The 27,645-nt window shown below is 45.8% G+C and overlaps 3 protein-coding genes across 4 annotated transcripts in view; 1 reads left to right on the forward strand and 2 right to left on the reverse strand.

Annotated features, from left to right (window-relative positions):
• Window positions 1-6,628: 6,628 nt before the first annotated feature.
• arhgap11a (Rho GTPase activating protein 11A) lies at window positions 6,629-14,179 on the reverse strand (the record flags this gene model as incomplete). The annotated part of the gene is made up of 11 exons (XM_084437833.1): window positions 6,629-8,169; window positions 8,319-8,433; window positions 9,944-10,052; window positions 10,177-10,312; window positions 10,801-10,974; window positions 11,314-11,388; window positions 11,618-11,764; window positions 11,890-12,053; window positions 12,315-12,571; window positions 12,669-12,833; window positions 14,045-14,179. 11 exons carry the CDS (start codon window positions 14,177-14,179, stop codon window positions 6,629-6,631), a joined length of 3,018 nt encoding a protein of 1,005 aa, XP_084293959.1.
• A 776-nt stretch (window positions 14,180-14,955) lies between these two features.
• actc1b (actin alpha cardiac muscle 1b) lies at window positions 14,956-17,858 on the reverse strand (the record flags this gene model as incomplete). Of its 2 annotated transcripts, XM_084438545.1 has the most annotated exons (8): window positions 14,956-15,146; window positions 15,263-15,444; window positions 15,551-15,742; window positions 15,893-16,054; window positions 16,610-16,694; window positions 16,812-16,922; window positions 17,046-17,174; window positions 17,730-17,858. In XM_084438545.1, 8 exons carry the CDS (start codon window positions 17,856-17,858, stop codon window positions 15,003-15,005), a joined length of 1,134 nt encoding a protein of 377 aa, XP_084294671.1. In that variant the 3' UTR covers window positions 14,956-15,002. The 2 variants fall into 2 exon arrangements, with proteins under 2 accessions (XP_084294671.1, XP_084294672.1); XM_084438546.1 differs by lacking the exon at window positions 17,046-17,174.
• Window positions 17,859-21,082: 3,224 nt separating this feature from the next.
• eif2ak4 (eukaryotic translation initiation factor 2 alpha kinase 4) overlaps window positions 21,083-27,645 on the forward strand; it is a 38,361-nt gene continuing 31,798 nt past the window's right edge. Inside the window, 8 exon segments of the mRNA XM_084438364.1 lie at window positions 21,083-21,381; window positions 21,853-21,968; window positions 22,147-22,249; window positions 22,806-22,979; window positions 24,533-24,613; window positions 24,879-25,015; window positions 26,116-26,216; window positions 26,708-26,865. Coding sequence (XP_084294490.1) covers window positions 21,253-21,381; window positions 21,853-21,968; window positions 22,147-22,249; window positions 22,806-22,979; window positions 24,533-24,613; window positions 24,879-25,015; window positions 26,116-26,216; window positions 26,708-26,865 — 999 coding nt within the window. The 5' untranslated portion in view covers window positions 21,083-21,252.

Below are 27,645 nucleotides of genomic sequence, written 5' to 3' on the forward strand. Positions count from 1 at the left end.
TAACCATTAGGTGTATTTGATTTGCAATAAGCCCAAACCAGCTGATAAATGTGACGGTTAAAGGCTCATGAGTGTTTGTCTTCAGATTGAATAGGCTGTATGATATTTAATAGAGTATAGACCACGTGAAAATGACAGAGGAGCATATTTTGGAGATCATTCTGGAGGATAACGAAATTGTAAACTTTATTTTTTGTTTTACTAATTTCACCTTTCCATATTACATTAATTGTTCTATGAAGTATAGCCTACCCTAGGGCCTACTAATTGGGCTATCGGCCGTCTGTAGCCTATATTGAATGCTTCGTTGAACAGAGGCCTACAATCTTTCAATTTGAAATAAGCTACATTAAACATGAATACATTAATATCAGCTAAAATGGGAAAACGAAAAAGTCAAATAAATTATTAGATTAAGTCAAAAACATGCCAGGCCGGCTACCTTCAAGTAGATCATTCTTCACAACTTGCCTATATAGAATAATAGAACGACGTAATAGAATAGGCTGATATATATATTTTAATCTATTTCTTTCTCACACAAAATTGTGTTTTTGTATTTTTTACCAGGAGTCGGCTCAAGAAAGCCTATCTAATTTGTGGGGAACTACAACAACTAGCTTTAAAAGTGTTTCAGCATGTGTGAGAAATGCTGAAGGCGCTGACGTTTTTAAATCAATCTGGAACGAAGCCGAGATATTCTCCTTATTTGGAAATAAGCCTTCTAAAATATGGTCATCGCTTATGCTAGACCGCTGTGGATGCTGTAGTCTACAAAGCTCGCATCATGTAGAGGTTATTTTATGTTTTTTAAGTAATTTTTTACACGTTATATACAATTGATTAATCTATACTATCCTTAATCTGTTTATTTGACTGTTCTGTACTGGGGTAATTGATTTCTCAATAGAGCAACAGTAGGATAAACATCTTAGGACAAAGGAATCTGCTAATTGACTCACCATATCAAGAGAAATAAACCCCAGTATGCCAATACAAAGTGATTTTTGTGGAATATGTTAGCCTACTATAGATCAAAACATAAGCCTTATAAAGAATCAGCCTTCATCTGGGCTGCTTATTCTATAGTCAATGTTTTTCAAGATAATTCCCCTTTCAAATGGCATTGAGATAGTTTAAAGTAGGCTATTCTATGCTACACTAACCAGGCCAGGTCCAGCCTGGCTTATGTGCGTGGCTGGCTTGTTTCTGTTCAGGACTGGTAGGACGGAAGCTAGTCATGCCACTGAAATAGCTGTGAATTGAAATGACATGAAATAATGTCTGATAAATTAAGATAGGTCTTGTCGCCTGGACACATCAGTTCCAATGCTTCCAATGCTAATCCAGCACAATAAGAGCGGGATAGCCAGTTAGCTCATGAGCTCACAAGAACTAGCAGCAACTTCCATAACATTAATGGTAGCGGCCAGTGGCTAAAGCAGTTACACTGATGATTCCTGTAACGTTAGCTATTTTGCTGCAATTGGTTCAACTTCTGTTTCTGGACAAAGGTAAGGGATAAACCCAGATAACACAAGGCTAGCGGACCTACAGCGGGTCCCTGATAGACGAGCTGGCAGATCTCCGGCCGAATCTGCTGGCGGGTTCCTGGCCATTTGCACATCGAATGGCAAGCGGACCTCTGGCGGATTATTAGCGTCAGGGACAGCGGTCCACTAGTAATCCGAAATGCTCCCGCTGTTGCTCCACCACCATTTCACCGGTAGTTTATTGTCTATATCCTAGGCCCATTGGCCCTACGCTCATGGATTTCTATTACTAAATTAACTGGCATTATCTCCCCTGTGCCATGCTTGCCTGTAATAGTGGTGAGAAAGCCTACATAAATAATAATCACAAGAATAAACAAAACAAGTTGCAAAATGATTTGGAGGCCAATATATAAAATAAATAAATAATAATAACAATAATTACTTTTATAAAGCACGTTTCATTGTGAGACAATATCAACACGTTGAACTCTAGCTAGCTACATAAAATAATTAGCTTTATGTCCCGCCACAGTCTGATAATGAGCTAAAAATATATTTTTTTCATCATCTCACTGCTCCCAGTCAGAAAATGTCCACTAGCAGTGGTGCTAATTTCCACGGACCAAGGCTAAAAACATGAGCGATCAGAACAGTGTGGGTATATCAGAGGAAAGCAAACCAGATTTGGTCAGTTTATCTGCCTCTTGTGTTGTAATGCTTTCTATACACGTGCAGTCCCCACCGTTTGCTGTATAGGTCAAAGATTTAATGAATGATAGATAGATAGATAGATAGATAGATAGATAGATAGATAGATAGATAGATAGATAGATGGATAGATAGATAGATAGATAGATAGATAGATAGATAGATACAGATAGATAGATAGATAGATAGATAGATAGATAGATAGATAGATAGATAGATAGATAGATAGATAGATAGATAGATAGATAGATAGATAGACAGACAGACAGACACTTTATTAATTTATCTCAAAGGGGAAACTGTTGTGTTGCCTTTTTTATACTTGCACCCCAAGGGTTTGCTTATATTATAGACTATTAAGGAAGGGGAGCTGTTGCAAGAGACCTACTGTATGAGTAAATTTGAAATTGAGTGCATTTAAGAACAAAATAGCACAAAAATAACTGCATAGCAACCAACTTTATAAGGAATTTGTATGGGCTGGGCTCACAGAAGGACCACAGCCATGATGGACACGCATACTGTAGCAATGCACAGAACAACCATCATACTAGGGACCACAGCTATGTCACTTGGCAATGCATTTATAACAGCACGTTGCATTACTCTGTAACAATAAGAACTATTTGAAAAAAGGTTTCTATAGGCTGTTGAACCTAACATTCCAAAAAGAACCCTATGGAACCTCTTTTTCAGAGGGTCCCATCTATACAAACAGTTGTCTAGCACCCTTTTTAAGAGCGGTCTAGCAAAGCTGTATGCCTATTGTGCGTTTATAGAAAAGTGATAATTTGATATGGTTTGCATTTACAATACAACCACGATTTCCCATCTCTTCCTTGCAAAACCTGTGTTATTTGTAGGCCCACTTCTGCTCCCCAGAAATACTAGAACTTAACTTCACATCGGAGGCGAATGAAGGCGATGTCGTTGTCATGGTGATGTCGTTGTCATGGTCATGAGGTCGTTAGGTCTTTGCGTCCGGGGCTTCAGTGTGTCGAACTCTGAACTCTCTTCCCCGTCGAAATCTGTGACCCCTCTGATGGCTTCTCCATCCTGATCATGTGATCTCACATTCTGATACTCTGTCGCGGAGGTCACATGATCAGGATGCAACCCTTTTAGTACGGTGAGTACACTGGCAAAATCTCTAATATTAATTGTATTTTTCCTATATTACTAGAAAGTGCAGTTTCTCAGCTTTCAGGAAGTGTTGGAATATAGGAAGATTTTTTTAGATATTTTTAACATTTTGCAGAATGCAGGAAATGAAGTGTTTTTGACGGTCAAAATGTCTGTCTGTCCGCTCAGATCAACTCCCTCCTAGGGGACAGGAGTCTGGCCAAGGCTGAGGCCGCCTCCAGCCAGGGAGGCCCAGTGGTGAAGACGGTCAGCCTGGAGAGTGGCCTTTCAGCTGGGACACGGCTTCAGCCATACCAGGGTGAACCAGGAGTCCCTACAACCACCACCCAGGACAAGGCTCACTATTACAGGACCCCCACCCAGGACAAGGCTCACTATTACAGTACCCCCACCCAGGACCAGGCTCACTATTACACTACCATCACCACCCAGGACAAGACTCACTATTACAGTACCACCACCCAGGACAAGGCTCACTATTACAGTACCACCACCCAGGACAAGGCTCGCTATTACAGTACCCCCACCCAGGACAAGGCTCACTATTACAGTACCCCCACCCAGGACAAGGCTCACTATTACACTACCACCACCCAGGACAAGGCTCGCTATTACAGTACCCCCACCCAGGACAAGGCTCACTATTACAGTACCCCCACCCAGGACAAGGCTCACTATTACAGTACCCCCACCCAGGACAAGGCTCACTATTACAGTACCACCACCCAAGACAAGGCTCACTATTACAGTACCCCCACCCAGGACAAGGCTCACTATTACAGTACCCCCACCACCCAGGACAAGACTCACTATTACAGTACCCCCACCCAGGACAAGGCTCACTATTACAGTACCACCACCCAGGACAAGACTCACTATTACAGTACCCCCACCACCCAGGACAAGGCTCACTATTACAGTACCCCCACCCAGGACAAGGCTCACTATTACAGTACCACCACCCAGGACAAGGCTCACTATTACAGTACCCCCACCCAGGACAAGACTCACTATTACAGTACCCCCACCCAGGACAAGACTCACTATTGCAGTACCCCCACCCAGGACAAGGCTCACTATTACAGAACCACCACCACCCAGGACAAGACTCACTATTACAGAACCACCACCACCCAGGACAAGACTCACTATTACACTACCTCCACCCAGGACAAGGCTCACTATTACACTACCTCCACCCAGGACAAGGCTCACTATTACACTACCTCCACCCAGGACAAGGCTCACTATTACAGTACCATCACCCAGGACAAGGCTCACTATTACACTACCACCCCCCAGGACAAGACTCACTATTACAGTACCCCCACCACCCAGGACAAGGCTCACTATTACAGTACCCCCACCCAGGACAAGGCTCACTATTACAGTACGACCACCCAGGACAAGGCTCACTATTACACTACCTCCACCCAGGACAAGGCTCACTATTACAGTACCATCACCCAGGACAAGGCTCACTATTACAGTACCCCCACCCAGGACAAGGCTCACTATTACAGTACCCCCACCACCCAGGGCAAGGCTCACTATTACAGTACCACCCCCCAGGACAAGTCTCACTATTACACTACCACCACCCAGGACAAGGCTCACTATTACAGTACCCCCACCCAGGACAAGGCTCACTATTACAGTACCACCACCACCCAGGACAAGGCTCACTATTACAGTACCACCACCCAGGACAAGACTCACTATTACAGTACCACCCCCCAGGACAAGACTCACTATTACAATACCACCACCCAGGACAAGGCTCACTATTACAGTACCCCCACCCAGGACAAGGCTCACTATTACAATACCACCACCCAGGACAAGACTCACTATTACAGTACCCCCACCCAGGACAAGGCTCACTATTACAGTAACACCACCCAGGACAAGGCTCACTATTACAGTACCATCACCCAGGACAAGGCTCACTATTACAGTACCACCACCCAGGACAAGGCTCACTATTACAGTACCCCCACCACCCAGGACAAGGCTCACTATTACACTACCACCACCCAGGACAAGACTCACTATTACAGTACCACCACCCAGGACAAGGCTCACTATTACAGTACCCCCACCACCCAGGACAAGGCTCACTATTACAGTACCCCCACCCAGGACAAGTCCCACCCAAGAAGCCAAGCACTGTGGCCTGAAGCCCCAAGATTTATTCATAGGACATTTGATACCAAAGCAATGTGAATGAGCATAATACATTTACTTGATATCAAGTGAATGAGCATAACACTTTCAACCAGGTGCCTAAAATACCCATCTGTGTGTGAACCCCCCCCCCCACATGTCCTAGAAGGAACAGCGCCTCACTTGAGCGGTCAGGTCTGCATGTGGGGTGTATAGCACCACCCTTTGGTCACTGCACAAAGGAACATGACATGCTGCCCTCTCAGACTGTGCTCAAAGCTGACGCTAGGACTCCCCCTTGTGGAAGTGAAGTCAAACTACCAGTGGAGTTGATTCTGTGTCTGCCTACCTCACCAACAATACTGTACGTTATTGACACAGCGACGTTACCCAGGAGAAAACAATTTTGGTATTTCAAAGCTGACTTTATTTGTTTGGAACAGAAATTAACATGGCAATGCAAACGTTGCTTTAGTTTAGCTTTAGCTGAGGCAATGCATTCATTTAGTTTAAACTGTAGGATTGCAATACAGAGGTAAATTACATCAATACTGCTTGACAAGGTTGTTTAATCACTTCCCACTGAGGTGCTTTGATTCTTTATGTTTTATGTAATGCGAAAAAACATTTCACAAAAAAATAGCATTTTAAACTTTTTGTTCTAGAAACTTTTTCTTTTAAGACATTTACCAAATGAGGATGAATAAAATATAAATACAAGAAAAAAACAAACACTATCTAAAGAAACAGCCATACACCAACCGTTCTAAATTTGTCTTGCACCCTACAATCTAACACAGCACTAACACCATCAAACATTCGCTCCTTTACACTTGATATGTGTTGCAATACATTTGCAAAGCTCCTCTCAAACCACCACTACATTATAATTATAAACAAGTTAAGGCAACAGAAGAACGTGTCTCCTGTAAAACAGTCATCTCCATGCACAACTCGCAAAGAACAGCAACTAGTAGGAATCAAAATAAATTAAATCCCTGAAAACATATCTTAGTAGGAATGGTTGGGAAGTCGTACAAGTCTACGTTGAGACTAAGGGATCTGCATAGTACGGGGATGGGCTAAAAGGCTGAGTTGGGTGGAGTCCAGTCCTATTAGAGATCTATGGGTTTGGTGGCGGACAGCAGTGTGCCCACGTTGAGGGGGTTCCTTGGGGACCCTCTGTAGCGGCACACATCTTTCTCCACCACTTGCTGCGCTGCGGTCTTCTGACCGCCACCTGGTCCAGTCTTACTGGCAGGGGTAGCGTCTCCTTTGGCCTTGGCTTGGACCTTGTTGGTCACATCGCCCAACGCACCCATCTTGGCTCTGCGGGCCAGAGTGCTTGGCTTCTTGGGTGGGACTGGAGGGCCGGCCTTCGCAGGGCGAACCTTGTCCTGGGTGGCGGTGGCAACTCCCGGTTTACCCTGGTACGGTTGAAGCCGCGCCCCAGCTGAGAGGCCGCTCTCCAGGCTGACCGCCTTGACCACCGGGCCTCCCTGGCCGGAGGCGGCCTCGGCCTTCGCCGGCCTCCTGTCCCCGAGGAGGGAGTTGATCCGGCGGACGGACTGGCGCACGGGGGTGCGCTGGAACTTCATGGGGGACCGGGTCATTTGGGCCTGGGCTTTTGGCGAGTACAAGGTCAGCTTGTTGAAGCGTTGTATGTGTTCCGCCACTCGTAATCGGCGGGTCTCCAACGTGCCCGGCGAGGGCTGCTCCTCCTCCCGCTTCTGGGCGTGGCCGGCGATCTCTGGAGACGCCAGGTTCCCGTCGTCACGTACCGTCATGGGGCGAGCGGGTCCGGAGGGTAGAGGGGTGCAGAGGTCGTCGGAGAACCCCGGCCTCGAGGCCCTGTAGGGGGTAGACTGGACCCCAGCGGAGACCCCCAGCTGGAAGAGTCCAGGACTCTGGATGTCCAGGGCGTCGATCAGCCTGCTGCAGTTCACGTTCTCAGCGCCGGCTTCGGTCTCCTCCACGACGGAGCTGCCAAGATTAGCCCCGGCACGCAATGACCCCTCGCCACTCTCTAGTGGACTTCCACACACCCCTGACTCGAACAGGGTGCTGTCTATGTGCAGGGGTGACAGGGGGACTATTTCTATCTGACCAAAGGTGATGTTGTGGTCATCGACCAGGCACGTCTGAGGGGTGGGAAAGCTAGAGTTCTCTTTGTTCAGCAACATCACTTTTGGTGTGTAAGGATGAGCTGGCGGAGGCATCAAGCATGGTGATTGGACGCTGGCAAGGCGTCTTGGCTTGGTTTCTCCAGAGGGGGCGCTGTGGTCATGCGCGGCCGTCTGCAGGTCACTACCAGATTCTGCGAAGGCCCTCTTGATCTTGAGCAGGGTGGGGCCGGTCCGTGCCTGGACCTCGCTGAACGAGCCTTCGCCCTCCAGACTCTCGGCGCTGGAGGCGCAGCAAAGCTTTCTGGGAATGCCGGCGCCCGTGGGGGGTTTGGCGGCGGTGACGACGATGGCGGGCTCCGACGAGTAGTAGTTGCTCTTCAGACACATGTTCATGGGGGTGTCGGTGAAGGAGCCCCCGCCGAAGACCGGGTCCCCGTCCGGGGTCTCCCCGCTCCAGGAGGTGCGGTGGGCGCTGACGTCACACTGCGGGGTCAGCAGGTTGTCCTCCGACTTACTGAACAACTTGGAGCCTGAGGAGGAACACAAGGGGACGATTGTTGATGACCGTTCTCCAGACAACTCACACAAGACCACTGGGTCACACGGATCCATTCAGCACTGTCAATGACTTACTTGTTGGAGTCAATTATTGGCATTTTGGATTTTCTGAGGTACCCACCCTTGGAAGAGCGCTTGTTGCGTAGGACGGCGGGGCTAAATCCAGTGTCTTTGGTCAAGCGGAGGGCGGCGGTGCTCTCCTGGGTGGCTAGCCGCAAGCCAATGGTCTCAGATCCCTTCGGCACCAGCATGCAATGAGAAATTACACTGATGATGATGAAGGGGTCTACTTGTTATATATCAATTATTGCTTAGCCTTGCGCCTAGGCCTAAATATTATATTGTTGTAATAAATAAAAAGTAATGGTCGTAATAAAATGTTTATTATATGAAATGTTTGTTATATGTAATTAAATGATTCATGGGTGTTTATTATGATGAGAGTTCTGAATTAAATGTTAATTAATGGTTTTAAAAATGTTAATTAATGGTTTTAATTAGACATTCTTCCGTTCTTCAGAGTGTTATATCGTTAGTTACTCAGAAGAAATACGATAATAGACTCGATATAGATTTGCTCAATACGCTTTTATTAAGTAGCAAATATACATAATCAGTATGTATGACTCATTTCATGAACATGTTACGAAGTACCCAAACCAGGTTACAGTTTGGACAAGTATATGTATATTACATTAAATGTTAGGTATTTTAAATCCTAAAATATAGGATTGAATACAGACAATGGCTTTCTTGCTTATAAAACAAAGAATTAAAAGAACTCTCACCATTAAAATATCCCAAACCCAGATCAACCATCAACCCAGCATGCATAAACCAATAACAGGACGTAACTACATACTGTATATAGTGCCCATTATTGCCATAAATCAACAAATAAACGTAAAGTTAATAATACAATCATTGCAGGCAAAATATACATGATTAGAAAAGGTTAAAACACCCTAACAAAAGTGCCAATGTGCAACGTACTTTATGATAGCACCATGCATGGATATGATTATTGCGGATTAAAACAAGGCGCGGCATTAAGGTAGAGATTTACTTTAGTCTTGTGCTCCTCTGAGGAGCAGGTGATTAGAGTGTACAGCCACTCAGAGTGGTCATCTACACTTACAGGAAGTGATTAGTGTGTGATCTCTCAATAGGGGCTATCTACTGTACACTTACAGGAAGTGATTAGTGTGTGATCTCTCAATAGGTGCTATCTACTGTACACTTACAGGAAGTGATTAGTGTGTGATCTCTCAATAGGGGATATCTACTGTACACTTACAGGAAGTGATTAGTGTGTGATCTCTCAATAGGGGATATCTACTGTACACTTACAGGAAGTGATTAGTGTGTGATCTCTCAATAGGGGCTATCTACTGTACACTTACAGGAAGTGATTAGTGTGTGATCTCTCAATAGGGGATATCTACTGTACACTTACAGGAAGTGATTAGTGTGCGATCTCTCAGGAGTGGCTATCTAAAGGTGATCAGAGTGTGAGGTCACTCAATAGCTGCCATCGACAGGTGATCAGTGAGGTCACTCAGTAGTGGTTATCTCCAGGTGATCAGAGTGTGAGGTCACTCGGTAGTGGTTATCTACAGGTGACCAGAGTGTGAGGTCACTCAGTAGTGGTTATCTCCAGGTGATCAGAGTGTGATGTCACTCAGTAGTGGTTATCTACAGGTGATCAGAGTGTGAGGTCACTCAGTAGTGGCTATCTCCACTTACAGGGTCTCTGCTGCTCTTTCCCAAACTGAAGCGCAGACGCAGGGACTTGCGGACCGTCTCTTTCTTGGCGACTTTTGGGGAAAAGCAACCAGCCTTCCCTGACTCCGTCCTGAAAGACATGAGAAAACACATACTTTAAAACACCTCACAAACTGAGATTTAGGCTGGAACCACTATGACCTGAGTGAAGAGTTTATAAGAAGCCGTGGGCAAGCTCAAAGACAACCACGTACCTGCTGACCGCATGTCTGTTACTCAGTCTCCTGCTCTTCCTCCTGGTAGAGCTGACGGCATGCCGACTGGCCTTCCCAGCTGAGGCCAAAGTATTCTGGGAGGAGTCCAAGCCTGATCCACTGGGGTCCACATACTCTGATTAGAATAAAACAGGAAGAGGAGTGACAGTGAGGAACATGGAAGACATGGAATGGAGGAAGACTACAACCATAAGTAGTACTACGGTAGGGCTGCACGATTATGACAAAAGATAATAATTGCGATTATTTGCTTCAAAATGGTAATTGCGATTAATAATTGCGATTAATATTTCAAAGTAATAGCTTTAGCTCTGCACAGTTTGCATATGACCTGCTGGGCTTGAGCGACATCATCTTTTTCCTAACCACTCAGCGGGAACGCATGTGATTGGTCAGACAGCATAAGCGCCTGTGATTCGTCCGTGTAGTCCTAGCACACTCGATTCAAAGCAAAATTATTAATCACATTAATTGCGGCCTGTTGCGATTAGTTAATCGCGGAGGTCATAATCGCGTTATTAATTAATTAATTATTAATTCACGATTAATTGTGCAGCCCTATACTACGGGACCATTCAGTTAGAAGAAAGGGTCAAGTTATACCTGGTCCGGGAGTGGAGCTTCCACCAAACAGAGCGTTGGGAAGTAATTCTATGCCGAGGTTCATTTTGATGGATCTCCGTCTCTTGTTTGAGAAGCCATAGCTCTGGCCGGTCTCCGCGGGGAGCTTTCGCTTGGAGTTCGGCGTCATAATCACAGGGGTAGCAGAGGAGAAGACTGGGAAAAAATCACAAGAGCGGATTTAGGATCAAAGTTCAGGATTAGTCCCTTTTTGAAACTCACTTAAAACCCATTCGGAGTCAAGTCAATCGAAGTAACGAGCAAGGATTCTCAGGATTCTCAATTTGAACTGATGGAAAAGATTAAAGACAGGCACACAGGCAAAGAGAAGACAGGCATCTTCATTCGGATAGATTAGAGTTGCATTTCCCGGTGCAAGTTGAGCTGATTTCATGGTGCAAGCCGGACGAGAGGAAAAGCTGTCACGGTGCTACAGAATGAGGAATCGGTTCCCTCGGCCGACGGCGGGAGGTGCGGCCTAACCAGAGTACCTACCGAATCTGTCTGACTGGGGGGTACCTGAGGGCGTTCTATTAGTTTTTAACTTATTCAGAGCTCCATTGACCATATCTGCAACACGAGAAAAAAAGCAGTCCATAGATTGATATTTAACTATGCTTCTGTCAATCTCTGTCACATAATCACCTCAGAATTCAAGACTGTTTATTTGTTATATGTATATTAAGGCACAGGTACCATTATACACATAGATTCTACTAGAGCTAATGCAAAATTTTTATTCCATATTACCACTGAGAGCAGATTCTCTTGTACGATAACAAAACGGACGACATCTCACCTCCCAAACTGCGTCTCCGTCTCTTCTTAGTCCCCGAGTTGGGGTCCAACTCCTCTAGTCCATCTTGAGAGCGAGACGGAGAGAGAACACCGGCCTCACAGCCCAACATGGCTGGAACCCTCTCCATGAGAAAGTCAGGCACCACACCTACCACACACAGAGACCACAAACACACACCTGAGTGCTACGCGTAATTCGGGTTTCACCTTTAGATCAACAGCCCATTGATGAGACCGCTGTGAATGGTGGAGAGGTTGGGGTTTGATATGTACCGAAGGCCTGGGCGTTCTCTATGAGACGGTGCACCACGGCGGCCTGGAGCTTGAGGCGCTTCTCTGTGCCGGCGTTCATTTTCTCCGTCCCGTCTCCTGCGTGCAGGAGGTTGGGGGCCAGGATCACAGACAGGTTGCTACTGTCCATCTTATTGGCTGCACTCCTGCAATAAAACAAGGGAGAGAAAAACAATGAGCTCATCTTGAAAGACACAAATAATACTGTATGTTAGTAAAGAATCAAATAATACTGTATGTTAGTAAAGAATCAAATAATAAGTATGTTAGTAAAGAATCAAATAATACTGTAAAGAATCAAATAATACTGTATGTTAGTTAAGAATCAAATAATACTGTATGTTAGTTAAGAATCAAATAATACTGTATGTTAGTAAAGAATATCCGTGAAAATCGGCAAAATTTACCTTTGAGACACATCATGAAGGAAGCCAAAGAAATAGCGCAGGATGCTAAGATTTCTATCGGGCAGCACACAGGACAGGAGCAGGGTGGCCGAGGTCCTCTCCGCCTCGCTGGGCAGCTGCTGGGCCTTGAGGAAGGCCTCCTGAAGCTCGGTGGGCAGGACGGGTTCCGGAAGCTCCCGGAAGAACAGCTTCACGAGGCCGGCCACGTCACAGGGGAGCGCGGTGGACAGACACTTCTCACCCGTATCCAGCTTCGCCTGGCCAGACAAAACAACGGTGCCCTGTGTTAGACCATTCCCAGGGTCAACCCCCCCCCCCCTATTGATAGCAAGGTCAGCCTTGCCTATCACTCACCCTGAGTGCTTTCAGACGAACAATGGAGCCTGATTTTCTGAACAGGCCTTCTGTGTCCACATGCTCCTTGAGACTCGTACATGCATCCACCAGAAAGCTGGGGACACTTCCATATTCAACACTGCTTTGTGGTAGATTCTCCAACGGTACCCCAAAAACCTTCACCTGAAAAAACAACAACGTTAACGTTATTTCACGTTTAACATGACGTCAAAAGGGAAGTGCAGTTCAAATATCGTTCACGCTAGTCTGATTATGAAGCCTATTAATCACACTTCCACATATACTGAACATTATGTACTCTGACGTTTCAAGTCTGAACATGTGATTTTCCCCTGATCAGTAGATTCCCCTGAGACTGTTCTGCTATGGGTGTGCCTTCCACTACCAGAGGCTGTAGCCAGGCTCGCTATGTAACACCTGAACAAAAAGGTCAAACATTCCTGTGCATTTAAGAGGGAAAGCTCACTGCGCATTTGAAAAACAACCGTCTCTATAATTACTGTGAAACTGCTGGTAAAGTTGGCAAGCCCAAGAGAAACACAGGACTTCTATTCAGTTGTATTGCTTTAAACTGCAGATAAATTACATTTCCTGCAGTGAGCATAGAACAGTATTCTTTCTTCTGATTCATGGCTTGGTTCGAACAGAGAAAGGGAAGTGGTTCGAACAGAGAAAGGGAAGTGCATGCATACTTCATAGCAAGAGCCAGACAAATCAATTAACTAATTATTTTGCAATTAATTTATTTGTCACATAATTGCTTGCAAGATTAAGTTAACTTAAATTAGTTAATTAAATTAGTAAGTGAGTAGTTCAGTTAAGCAGCTCACTATTGTAAATGAAACTCATAGTTCCAGGAGATGATCAGCTGTTCAGCCTAACTAAGTGCTGTCTAGCAAGTCACTGGAACAAAAGCCTGGGTGACAGACGGGTGACAATAACATGCGAACAAATGCTGGGGGTTTCAACTCTATGCAAATGAGCAGCACAGACAATTGGCCAGTATTTGTCGTTCTAGACGTTCTTCGACAAAGTCTTTGTTTAAAAAAAGACACACCACTCATACACATTGCTGGCTCACGTAATCCGTGTCTAGAAGCAATATTTAACACAAAACCAGTCAGTTCGACTTGTTTGGTGAAGTTTCCCAGCAAACACGCAACGTCTGCTGGACCCCTCAATATTCACACGTCTGGCTTGGACCCCTCTAAGACGTCTCTGGACGTGCAGAACAGGTTCAATATCTAAACGTAAAAAAAACATTCATTCTGGCTCCTAATTGGATGTCTTTGGACGTCCGAAAAAGACAAAAAAGACATGTAAAAGACGTCTTGTAGACGTGTCTTTGCTCAGTGGGTTTGGACCAGACTCACCTTGTGTCCAGCCCCAGGTGTCACCTTGCACCCAGCTGCCTTGTGCTTGTTCCAGTGTTTGGCCTTGATCCCGTGCGTGGCTCGCAGGTGTTGCACGGCAGCCAGACGGATCACATTTCTCTCAATAACCTTCATCTTCACTTGACTGTTCCCTTTCCCTGTGTGTTAGCTAGGGTGCTGGCTCACTGGAGCTTCCTCTCCGAGGGTCCTGCTAGCTTGTTAGCTAGCTTTTCCTCTCTTCCTATCCTACCCAGCACACACTCACTACCAACCACGTACTTCCTCGCAACTTTCTGTTCTTTCAAAACACAACTTACCAATAAAAGCACCCTTCTTACATGTTTCTATAATACCCTGGCCTCTCCTCGGATATTTCGACAGAGACGTTTCAAACGGCAGCGCTCACCACATACTGCGCTGTGATTGGCTAGCGGAGGTACTGCGCTGTGATTGGCTAGCGGAGGTACTGCGCTGTGATTGGCTAGCGGAGGTTCAAATATCCCAGCAAAGGAAATACTCTCTACTGCCCCTGCAGGATGACCAATGACCTACATTACTGTGGTGAAACACATTGTTGCACAATAAATCAATAAAGGAAAGTATTTTGAAAAATCAGAGTATCCTACTGCAATGAAATCATATGATGTTTTTGAATAGTAGCCGTAATTCATTTTAAATCCGTAATCTAAGGTGCTATATGTGAAAATATCATGTTCATATGTCAATTACAAATGTTTGCGAAACACTACCTTCTGCGAATTATTCTGTAAGTAAAACGTGAAAACATGTGCATGTTGTGCATGTTTTTACATAACAAATGTGCAGCTACCAGCAGACCAACGCACAAAAGAACCCATCAGAAGTAATACTGTCACAAGGATTTATTTTTATTACAACAGTACATGTATATACAGTAAAGGACGCAGTACAAATGTATGGGTGAAAGGAGGTTGTGTGCTTAGAAGCACTTCCTGTGGACAATGGAGGGACCTGCCTCGTCGTACTCCTGCTTGCTGATCCACATCTGCTGGAAGGTGGACAGGGAGGCCAGGATGGAACCGCCGATCCAGACGGAGTACTTCCTCTCAGGAGGAGCAATGATCTAGAGAGCAAAGAGACGGAATATTTATATTAGGACACTGCATGTACCTGTTATAACGACCGAACTAGTAAGTCTGTGCATGTGTGCTGAGTTCGTCTCATTCGTCTGTCCCTCACCTTGATCTTCATGGTGCTTGGGGCCAGGGCGGTGATCTCCTTCTGCATACGGTCAGCGATACCGGGGTACATGGTGGTACCGCCGGACAGCACGTTGTTGGCGTACAGGTCCTTACGGATGTCAATGTCGCACTTCATGATGCTGTTGTAGGCGGTCTCATGGATGCCAGCGGACTCCATACCTGGGAGGCGATTACGCACAAGTTATGGAGACTGATGAGGCGCAACACGGGTTGAACTCGTAGGAAATCTAACCTAGAGAGAGCGATCATCTCAAGTGCGACTCACCGATGAAGGATGGCTGGAAGAGGGTCTCTGGGCAACGGAAACGCTCGTTACCGATGGTGATGACCTGCCCGTCGGGGAGCTCGTAGCTCTTCTCCAGGGAGGAGGAGGAGGCGGCGGTGGCCATCTCGTTCTCGAAGTCCAGAGCCACATAGCACAGCTTCTCCTTGATGTCACGCACGATCTCACGCTCAGCTAAGGGGAGGGAGATCGAGTGATGAGAAGGGGTATTTCAACATAATGTACAGCACGGAATTGTTGAAAAAACAACAACACAAACATATTTTAAAGTGAGGCACACATAGCCTACACTCACAGACGGTCAGTTCTCTTGAACATCCTTACCAGTTGTGACGAAAGAGTAGCCACGCTCAGTCAGGATCTTCATCAGGTAGTCAGTCAGGTCGCGACCGGCCAGATCCAGACGCATGATGGCGTGGGGCAGAGCATAACCCTCATAGATGGGAACGTTGTGGGTCACACCATCACCGGAGTCCAGCACAATACCTGCAGGGGGCAGACAAGGCCCACACAAGTCAATCACACACGCCTGCTGCTAGAGACACCGGACCTGCTGCCATTGTGGGAGCTGGCAATGCCTCCAAACATTTGTCAGATCATAAACGAACACTGCTGTTGACATTAATAGAGGCGCGTCCACCACATACTCTGCCAAAGAGGGATTAGCACTACTCCTCGACAATGAAAGAGTGATTCATTTGGCTCCCAGGAAACTAAACAATACACATTCAACACTAACGTTACATACATACAGTCTATTTATTCATATAAACAGCATGTGGAGCTGTCTTATGATGGTGTTCTGGCCATATCTACCAGCTAGGCTATGTGTGTCAAAGCTATGCAGGGCTGCCAAGTCGTGAGACGCGCATTTCAGCCTATTCTCACGCTCACACGCCAAACTTCACAATTCTCACACAGAGAAATGACATATCCCTAAATACTAGCAGCTCAGTGTTCATGGGACCCTTATTTTGAAATGTTGTTGACTTGTTATGATCAGCTAAGAACATGTCTGACATGGCGTGGTGGGATACTGACCAGTGGTACGACCAGAGGCGTACAGGGACAGCACAGCCTGGATGGCCACATACATGGCGGGGACGTTGAAGGTCTCAAACATGATCTAGAGGAAGGGGAACACAAGAGAGGTCTTCAACGTGTTGTCCCAGCGTTATCCAGTAGCGCTGCGTAAACCGGAGTGTGTTCGCCACGAAGTTAGGAAGGAACAACTTCTAAGTACCTGGGTCATCTTCTCTCTGTTGGCCTTGGGGTTCAGTGGGGCCTCAGTGAGCAGGGTGGGGTGCTCCTCTGGGGCCACACGCAGCTCATTGTAGAAGGTGTGGTGCCAGATCTGATGAGAGAGGAAGGAGAATTAAACACTAGAAAAGGATCCCATTCATACGGGGTGCTCTTAGTGCTCATATGTAGGAGAGGGGCGGGGCGTCGGACGGCGACAGGCCCACGAGACACCCACCTTCTCCATGTCGTCCCAGTTAGTGATGATGCCGTGCTCGATGGGATACTTCAGGGTCAGGATACCCCTCTTGCTCTGAGCCTCATCACCTACGTAGCTGTCCTTCTGACCCATACCCACCATCACACCCTGGGAGGAGACGAGAGAAAGGTCAGGAACAAAGCAAGAACATAAAATGGCCGCAGAAGAAGAAAAAATACCACAGCGACCCAAAAACGTCTATCTTTACTATAACAATACACTAGAATATGTAGAGAGTGGGTCGTATGCCCACCTCCCTTGTTCTCTGTAAAGCGCATTGTGTTGCCTCTGGGTATGAAATGCGCTATACAAATAAAGCTTTGATTGATTGATTGATTGATTGATTGATTGATTGATTGATAACAATACACCATTCCAAGGTCCTCTACGGGCGACATTTAGCGAATAAATGTGCTTATATGTGGTAAATAAGTGCAGTGCGAGGTGTTTTTCTCTGAAGGTAACCAGCGGTTACCTGGTGGCGGGGCCTTCCCACGATGGAGGGGTGAATAAATGTGCTTATATGTGGTGAATAAGTGCTTCTATGTGGTGAATAAGTGCTTATATGTGGTGAATAAGTGCTTATATGTGGTGAATAAGTGCTTATATGTGGTGAATAAGTGCAGTGTGAAGTGTTTTTCTCTGAAGGTAACCGGCGGTTACCTGGTGGCGGGGCCTTCCCACGATGGAGGGGAAGACAGCACGGGGAGCGTCATCTCCTGCAAATCCAGCCTTGACCAAGCCAGAGCCGTTGTCGCACACCAGGGCGGTGGTCTCGTCTTCGTCGCACATGGTTGAGGTTTACTGGGGTGGTCTGCGGGTGACGGAGAGGAACAGAGAGAGGGGGGGGGGGAGGGTAAGGGAGAGTGGAAGGAACAGCTGCCTGAACCATCGCTGTCGTAGGAAGCATTGCAGGAGGGCCGATCCTAATTGAACCACTTTAACACTGGAGAGGAATGGCAAGTGGCTGTTATGTGGTTGTTGTTAACAAGAACCTGGATTTTGATCGAATGGAAAATCAAGGTATACATACAGGTATCACTATCTATATATTTGTACCTGTATTAATGTAGTATTACCTGTAATACCTGTAGTATTACCTGTAGTATTAACTAAAATGTATGAACTATTAAACTATTTTGAAAAGCTGTCTTATCTAATACAGTATCTATAGTGTGGTAATTGATCTTGCCTTGTGAACATATTTAGGTCCCAACGAGCCACAAGAGTTCCTGGGACATTTTAGGGCTGCCAAGGTATAGCACCAAAAAGGGGCATGGCAGTGACAGCAGGCAGGACCTGCTATCTATTTTAAGCTCCACACCCCAGCTGCTCCCAAACACGGTGAACCAAGTGACACTTGGAGCCCCATGAAGCGCCCTATCTGTAGCTATTTCAGGCCTGGAGAGAGCTTGGAGCCGACCCAGAGAACAGCTGTCAACACATTGTAACACATCCGTTTACTGCATGGCTCCTGGCCCCATCCATCTGAATATAATGGCTTCATTCACTAGACCGAATTCAGTTTAGCCCTAATGGTCCTGTCTTAATTGGATAGATTTAATCAATATACATACAAGTTTACATATTTTACATGTTCCCTCCATCTTCAAAATATCACCTATCACCATATAACTATCACCAAAATACCATGTAATATCTATCTCTTATAAGCATATATTCCTCCTGTAATCATTTTTGTTAATATCCTCATCTATCCATTACAATTACAGCATAGATACTTCAATGTCTCATTCCTCTACCGTAAGCAGAACTACATCTTCTACATCTATCCACTTTGACCACCTTATCCAAGACCAGCTTGCTCTGGTCAGCGCCAGGTCAAGATGCTCTCAAAGTACCTATAATGTAAAATACCCCTCAAAACAAAGTCCGATGTTCTCCATAGAAGCAAACAAGTAAAATGCACTCACCAAGTTGTACTGCTAGACAGATGCTTCCACTGGGACAGAGGACGAGGGTGAGGGGAGCCCTTAAATAAGAGCCGGCTCGGGGGTGCAGGGGCGGGGCTTGGAGTTCACACAAGTCCAAATAAGAGCTGCTGGCAAAAAACAACAACCCAGAAGAACATAGTGCATAAATCTGACCAGGCCTTCCTCTGATCAGGGATTCCTGACCGGTTTCGATCAAGCATGTGAGAGAGTGTGGAGGTGGAGATTGCGGAGATCTGTAGGATACTGACGACCACACAAATGCAATTAGAGATGTCATCTAGCAATTGTTGGGAAAAGATTATCCAATGGCTTGAACTAAGTCAGAGTTGCTAAAGCTAATTGAACCTGGAACTGAATAGTGAAATTAGATTTGAAATCAGATTTTAACCAAATCAGTGAGTTGAGGATCAATCATATCAAAGATCTTATAAAGAATATTACAAAGGTCCTCCAGCATATATCTTTATATATATATATATATATATATATATATATATATATATATATATATACAATTAAATGCATGTGTTCTTTAAATGAAGGGAAAGAGGAAAAAGTAATCATCTTTAGATTGCTTCTCAGTGTGTTGTTATGAAAAGTGAAACATCACTGTTTATCAGTGTTTTCAGTTACACTGACACACACTTGATGGGGGGGTGTGGAGGGTAGTCAATAGAAGTCTGGGCACGGGGGCACATTTGATCATATCCATTGATAGGTCCACTCCCCCCTGGAACCGCCATGGGCAGGGCTGTAGTAGGACGGGCGGCAGTAGTAGATTTGTGGGCCTTGTTAAGGAGACGAATGGGAGCTTTGGATCCAGCCAGTTGAATACTGTATATGTCAGTGGGCCAGGCCAATGGCATGCCAGTTGAGCCCCTAAACGTGGTGAACAGCTGAGGGTAATACCAGCCCCGTCCCGTCTCCGATCGGCTGTCTGACTGGCCCGCTGGCCTCCCGGCTGAGCCCTGATTGGCCCAGCTGTCTCCTTTTAGGGTCATGGTGAGTAACAGGTGTCATTAATGTGCATCCAGTGAGCATTCGCGGCGTTGAGTTTGCAAACGGAGCTCCATATTTGTCCCACCCCCTCTGGCCTCTAGGATTTTTCTCAATGTACCTTATGTGGAAGAACATGCATCCCCTCAACCTCATTGTGAAATTTGATCACTCATAGACAGATCAGAAATGCTAATTCCAATAATGTATTGCCTGTCTCTTCGATATGAATGATACTTCTTTGTATATTGGTCTATGATCTCTAACTCTTATGCCAGACAGGGGTATAGACGTCATGCTATCACAGTCATCTGTGGTGTCTATCAGGTTATATGGCTGGATTATATGAGAACATAGCTCTCTCTCTTCCAGGCTGCCCCAACAGACACTGGAGCTGCCTATATATAGATGTTTTTCTCTCTCTCTCCACAGATAGGTGTGGGATGCAGGGGTTGGGGATTCCAATGCAGACCAATATGTGCCTCGGCCAGACAAGGGAACAGCATTTGCTGTGAAGATATTCATTTGAAATTCGACACCCATTGAAAACCATGAAATTTAGTAAATCAGAATTTGCCACTGATGATGAATATCCCCAATGGAAGCTATTAAACACGAATAGGTTTTATAGGTAGCCTATTGTTGTATGGTAGAGAACACCTTTCACTACAGTAACCACCTTGGTATCCACTTCTATATCTCAGTTTGTGTAGACTAACAATAGGCCTATATTTGACATATATGGGATAAATCTGAGATGGGATAAAACTCAGATATGTGGGATAAAACTAAGATATGTGAGATAAAACAGAGACATATGAGATTAAACTAATTTAGAAACGTGGAGCTGCTTCGTCTAAGATTTCATATATTGTTCCAATCATGACACACACAAATTACATTCCCTTTGGGTGTGGATGATGAGTTAAAGTGATTTACTGTGAATCTTGATCTAGGCTTCATTACCGCCCCCTAGAGTTGCCTCTCGAACGTCATGACGTTTAAATGACGTTTCCTCTGCGACGAGTTGACGCCAGCCATGCGCCGCTTGTAATTGTTGTGATTGCGTGTACTTCTATATAGTTGATCACTTTAAAACTGATTCATATCATTAACGACCTTATTAATGATTAGTATAGCCTAGTGTAATGCGGAAGGAGTAACAGAAGAGCAGGGTTAGAGCAGAGACGAGTTAACTCTTCAGCCCTGTGACAGAATGTAGTGTCACTAGAAGGATGAGTTGTCACCAGACTTCTACAGACGAGACCGACGACTGCTCCGTTCAACAGGAAAACGAGTTAGAAGCGCTCGCATCCATCTTCGGGGATGACTTTGAGGATCTGCGGACTAAACATCCATGGAAGGTAAACTGAGAGCAATGAGTAGCTTAAAAAAGATCAAGTTAGCTAGTTAGCTAAGCTAAGCTACCCAAACCTTGTCAGGTACAGACTGATATTGCTTTGGTGGCTGGCACTGGCTAGTGCAATGTCAATGTTTTATTCTTATTTAACCTTTATTTATACAGGTTAAAAAAAACACGTTGAGTTCAGAGGACTCATTTTCAAGTGTGACCTGTTCACAATCATTCAGCACTCGTTACACTAAGTTACAAACAACAGGACAGAATTACAATAAAACATGTGTAACAATAACAACAATAAAAGTCGGAAGTCTAAAAGTGCAAAGTGCATGGGGGGTGAGAACAGGGGAGAGTTATCTTAGAGTGCAAGAACATGACATTGGCACACTCACTAAATCAGACAATAGTCGCTTAAACCTTGTGATAACTGAAACTTAACCCCATCCAATTGCTATATATATCAATCCTTGTGCAGGTTAAAAGGCCACCAGAAGTGTACTTGTGCCTGAGACCCAATGGTTTGAGCAATGGACAAGAATGTTACGTGACCGTGGACTTGCAGGTCAAATGTCTACCCACATACCCCGATGTGTGAGTACCATCTTCGAGTCACATGTAGATTGCATATGACTGGACACACTATCTTTTGTTAGCTTTAGCCGCAGGTAGCACTTGGAATATGTACAATTAACAACAATGTCATTTACGACTGGAGCCCACAGGATTTGGGCACGTTTAGTGATCACTCTCCGTCTTTTTTGGGAGACAGGCCTCCGGAGCTGGAGCTGAGGAATGCCAAAGGTCTCTCCAACGGTAACCTCCAGAGCCTGCAGGACGAGCTCACCAAGCTGGCTGAGGAGAGGTGTGGGGAGGTGAGACACACGCACACACGCACGCACGCACGCACACACACACACACACACACACACACACACACACACACACACACACACACACACACACACACACACACACAGATAGGACAGCAGAACTGACAGATTGTGTAGAATAGATGATGCTGCTGCTCTGCTCACCATTCCTCTAACCCTCTCCTTTACCCCACTCTCCCCCCTCTCCTCCCTCCCTCTCTCTCCTCCCTCCCTCCCTCTCCTCTCCCGCCTCTCTCCTCCCTCTCCCCTCTCTCCTCTCTCTCATCCCTCTCCTCCCTCTCCTCCCTCTCCTCTCCCCCCTCCCTCTCCTCCCTCTTCTCTCTCCCTTCTCTCTCCTCTCCTCCCTCCCTCTCCTCTCTGTCCTCCCTTCCTCCCCCTCACTCTCCTCTTCCTCCTCTACCCCTCCCTCTCCTCTCTCTCCTCCCTCTCATCCCTCTCCTCCTTCTCCTCTCCGCCCTCCCTCTCCTCCATCTCCTCTCTCCTCCTTCCCCCTCTCTCTCCCCCCTCCCTCCTCTCCTCTTCCCCCTCCCTCCCCCAGGTGATGATCTACGAGCTGGCGGACCACGTGCAGGGCTTCCTGAGCGAGCACAACCAGCCCCCGGCCTGCTCCTTCCACGAGGAGATGCTGAAGAACCAGCGACGGCAGCAGGAGCGTCTGGCCCAGGAGGAGGAGCTGAAGCTGGAGCAACAACGCAGACAGGAGGAGCAGATGGTGAGGGCGCGCACACACACACACGCACACACACACACACACACACACACTAGGGCTGTGCAATAGAATCAATACAGCAATACATCGCAATATGTTTTTCCATGATTCTGTATTGATTTTCTACGGTACAGTATTGATACAGTAAAAAAGAAAAAAAAGAAGAGAAAAAAGTTTTTTTTCTCCCCCACAAGGAAAATATACAGAAATATACCTGCAAGCAGGGATGTGGGAACCAAGCAGTTAAGCTGCAAGCAGCCAAGGAATCAGTTAGACTGATGTGGCGACATGAGACGTATTTGGGTCAAGGATGGTCCCGAGAATTTCGAAAGTCAGACATATGGTTGAACAGGATTCGATCTCTGTACCTGCTGCTTGCAAGGCCGACGCGCTGTCCACTGTGCTACGCCGGATGTTGCAAAGGTGAATCGCCCTAGCCCACAAGGCCTGTCAGCCTTCGCTTCCTCTCGGTAGAGTGAGAGGGGGGTGTCGTCATTTAAAGTGGCACACGGTGAAAAGTATACATAACATAGCTTAACTATTTACTTCTATAGAATTCAGACAATCACGCGGACATTTTGAGGTATATGGCCTCCTATTTTTAAAAGTGTAGGAGAGGTGACGAGTTAGAAACACAACATTGATTCAGTCATTTTCTTAATCAAGTTAGTGTGTGGCTTTTAAGCATTTTGGCTTGTTATAGTGCCACCCTGTGGCCAATTTCGCTTAAAGGAGTAGTAAAGGAAAAATGCATGTTTAGCCCTGTTTTAAGGTTACCTATGATCATATACAATGGTTCAGATCAAAACGTTGACAAAACTAGCACTTTTGAGAAAGTCTGATAATTGCTCTACCACCGTTTTGGTCATACAATGGATGTGGGTGGGCACCTTGAAAAATCTTTCAAAAACATGTTAAACTCTAGATTTTGCAGAAATTCCTAAGAGGAGATACATTTTAAGGGTTTTGCACATCATTCAAAATGGCGGAGAATCCAAGATGGCCACAATGACGTCATAGAGTGCGTTGAATCCGGCTTGAGCCAAGGAATTGAAGGACACCTGCAGTTTGAAAATTGGACTTGTTGAACAAAGGCTGCATGCATAAATGCACCTCTAACTTTGACACATTGGTGGCGCTAGAGAGGGCGAGGTGTGTACATGAGACTTAGTGAGGAGGGTCAGGCCACTGTCCCGAATGAGTGTGCCAATTTTCACAACTTTTGACCATACGGTTCTATAGGCTGCCATAGACTCCCATGGCAGAAGAAATAATAATAAGAAAATGTACAAACACAATGGCTGCTGCAGCAGCTGCGCTGCTTGGCCCCCAACAAGACCAGGAATAGAGAGAGAGAGAGAGAGAGAGAGAGAGAGAGAGAGAAAATTTAGTCATGGATACATTATTTGTGTTTTAAATGGGTTTTAAGTGTCCTCACATTCCCTCTGTCCTCAGGACTATTGTGAGGTCTTTGTCAATACCCAGCTCTAACACACACACACACACACACACACACACTGATATACACTAGCCGGTTTCATTACATCTCTCTCCAGAACCAAGACATCATGGCTGAAATCCAAAGACGTGATGAGGAGAAGAGAGAGGAGAGGAGGAGAAAGGAAATGGCCAAACTGGTGAGTCATTGATTTTATGTCTTAGACTGATTTATGTCTTTCTTTCAGTTCAGTCAGAAAGCTCTATAAACACTCCTTCGGTTTGGCCCATGTACTGTATTAACATCATACATGACAGAGTTAGTATTCTTTTTAATGCCAGAAATATTTGAATCCATAATCCTTTGGTTAGTCCTATGTATTAACATCATAAATGAGTTAGTATTCTTTTTTTTATGTCAGAAGTATTTGTACCCATAATCCTTCATGTTTGTCGGTGGCGCAGGAGCGCCTGGAGAGCATGGAGCAGCCCGGAGCAGACAGCCCTGTGCTGGGGACCCCGCCGGGGCCCCCCTCCGAGCTGACCGAGGCCAGGAGAGGAACCAGCAACCGCAGACGGACCAACTCCAACACCCGACGCAGGTACGCTCGCAGGGGTGTTCCTGGCTCAGAATGGGTCTTTGGGGGGTGATGCGCACACAATTTTGCGGGGAAACCTCTGTTTTATGCCGAGTAGCCTACCAGGATATATTAGCCTACCAGCATATTATTTATTCTTTGCTGTCGTTCTGACTGAGTTAACTTTTCACAATCGCTGGAAATCTCCTGACATGACACAAAATGTATATGAAGACAAAATGTTTAAGATACTGATAACCTGTCTATTAATTATCTTGATTACTAGTGGTCCAAATCATGGACAATGCAAGAAAGAGGGATGGGCTGCACTTGAAACAAGCTATCCAACACATTTAGAGAGGATTTGAATTGCTATTTTTATGCTTAAATTTTAGCATTTTGGCACTGGTGACTTTCCTTTGGCTCTGAATAAAATCTGTTTGGGGGTCGCCGAAAAATCCTCTATGCAAGAAAAATCATGACTATGCACCACACACACCCAACCTCTTATAACACGCCCCTAAAGCACCACACACACACACCCAACCTCTTATAACACGCCCCTAAATCACCACACACACACAACCTCTTATAACGCCCCTAAAGCACCACACACACACAACCTCTTATAACACGCCCCTAAATCACCACACACACACAACCTCTTATAACACGCCCCTAAATCACCACACACACACAACCTCTTATAACACGCCCCTAAAGCACCACACACACCCAACCTCTTATAACACGCCCCTAAAGCACCACACACACACACACACACACACAACCTCTTATAACACGCCCCTAAAGCACCACACACACACACACACACACAACCTCTTATAACACGCCCCTTTAGTCCTCATCTCCTCAACAAGGTTTTAGTGTGTGAACTTTCACAAGCCCCCCAAAGCCTCGTTTATACTCGATGGGCACACCGCAATGAGTGCCGCACCATATATCAAAAAACATACATTACATACCAAAAAATATGCAGAATGTGCATCTGGTTAATGTGAAATGCAGTCATAGGCCGATGTATGCAAACGTGCCCACCTTTATATGCACAGTAAACGCAGACCACACTGAAATGTGACTTTCTTTGTGTTTGTTCCAACCAGGCGGGATACCTTCAGCGAGGATAACCACAGACCACCAGAGATCTTACATTTCTGCAACAGCACCCTAGGAGACCTCATAGTACACAGGGGGAAGTGTATAGGTGAGCGTTTGGTCCAAGTGCAGTAAAAAGAGAATATTTCTCTCATTAGGGCTTTTGAGCGTGTCCCAGAGTATGGCGGTGTTGTCAAATCAAATCAAACTTTATTTGTATAGCGCATTTCGTACACAGAGGCAACACAGTGCGCTTTATGGAGAGGTCCCAATGGGGGGGTGGGCATAGGTCCCACTCCTACATATTCCAGAGGGAAGCCAAAAACCAGTTTCACCCGGGGGCCAGAAAAGTGAGCTGTAAAAATGTCTCTCAACAAGCTCCTGGAAAATGTTTGTCTATTGGCTAAGAGCATTTACAGAGCAGTAAACATGGGCTAGATACCTCATAGGAGAGACAAAACTATCAGTAGAGTGCACAAATAGTTGCACAGATGTTGCCTACATGGTCGGCCATTATGTGTTATCTATCTGTGTAGTTTCTAATATGGTATTTAAGTGAAAGCACAAGAAGCTCTTAGCAGAACCGTGTTTTCTCCTCAGGGGAGAGCGAGAGGCTCGGGCGTAACGTCTACTACGGCTTCGAGGCGAACAGCGGAGAGTTTGTGGTTCTGTACGAGTGGATGCTCTGCTGGAACAGGAAGATGGGAAAGTTCTTCACCAGCGAGGAGAGGGGGAAGATCGACAACTGTAAGAAGCAGGTAAAAGTCAAAAGTCGTTTCACTGAATCACTGAATAATGTCAAACTAATCACTGAGGCATGTTTTGCTGTAGTATCGTAGAGTCGTGTTTAAATACTGAACCTGCATACAGCTGACCCCAACCTACCTACCACACCTTATTACATACAGGCATCCTCCAACCTACCTACCACACCTTATTATATACAGGCATCCTCCAGCCTACCTACCACACCTTATTACATACAGGCATCCTCCAGGCTACCTACCACACCTTATTACATACAGCTGACCCCAACCTACCTACCACACCTTATTACATACAGCTGACCCCAACCTACCTACCACACCTTATTACATACAGCTGACCCCAACCTACCTACCACACCTTATTATATACAGCTGACCCCAACCTACCTACCACACCTTATTATATACAGCTGACCCCAACCTACCTACCACACCTTATTCCATACAGGCATCCTCCAGCCTACCTACCACACCTTATTTCATACAGCTGACCCCAACCTACCTACCACACCTTATTCCATACAGGCATCCTCCAGCCTACCTACCACACCTTTTTCCATACAGGCATCCTCCAGCCTACCTACCACACCTCATTACATACAGGCATCCTCCAGCCTACCTACCACACCTTATTACATACAGGCATCCTCCAGGCTACCTACCACACCTTATTCCATACAGGCATTCTCCAGCCTACCTACCACACCTTATTACGTACAGGCATCCTCCAGCCTACCTACCACACCTTATTAAATACAGGCATCCCCCAGG

Source organism: Borostomias antarcticus, assembly GCF_949987555.1.
Source record: "Borostomias antarcticus genome assembly, chromosome: 5".
In the NCBI taxonomy this organism is placed as follows: Eukaryota; Metazoa; Chordata; class Actinopteri; order Stomiiformes; family Stomiidae; genus Borostomias; species Borostomias antarcticus.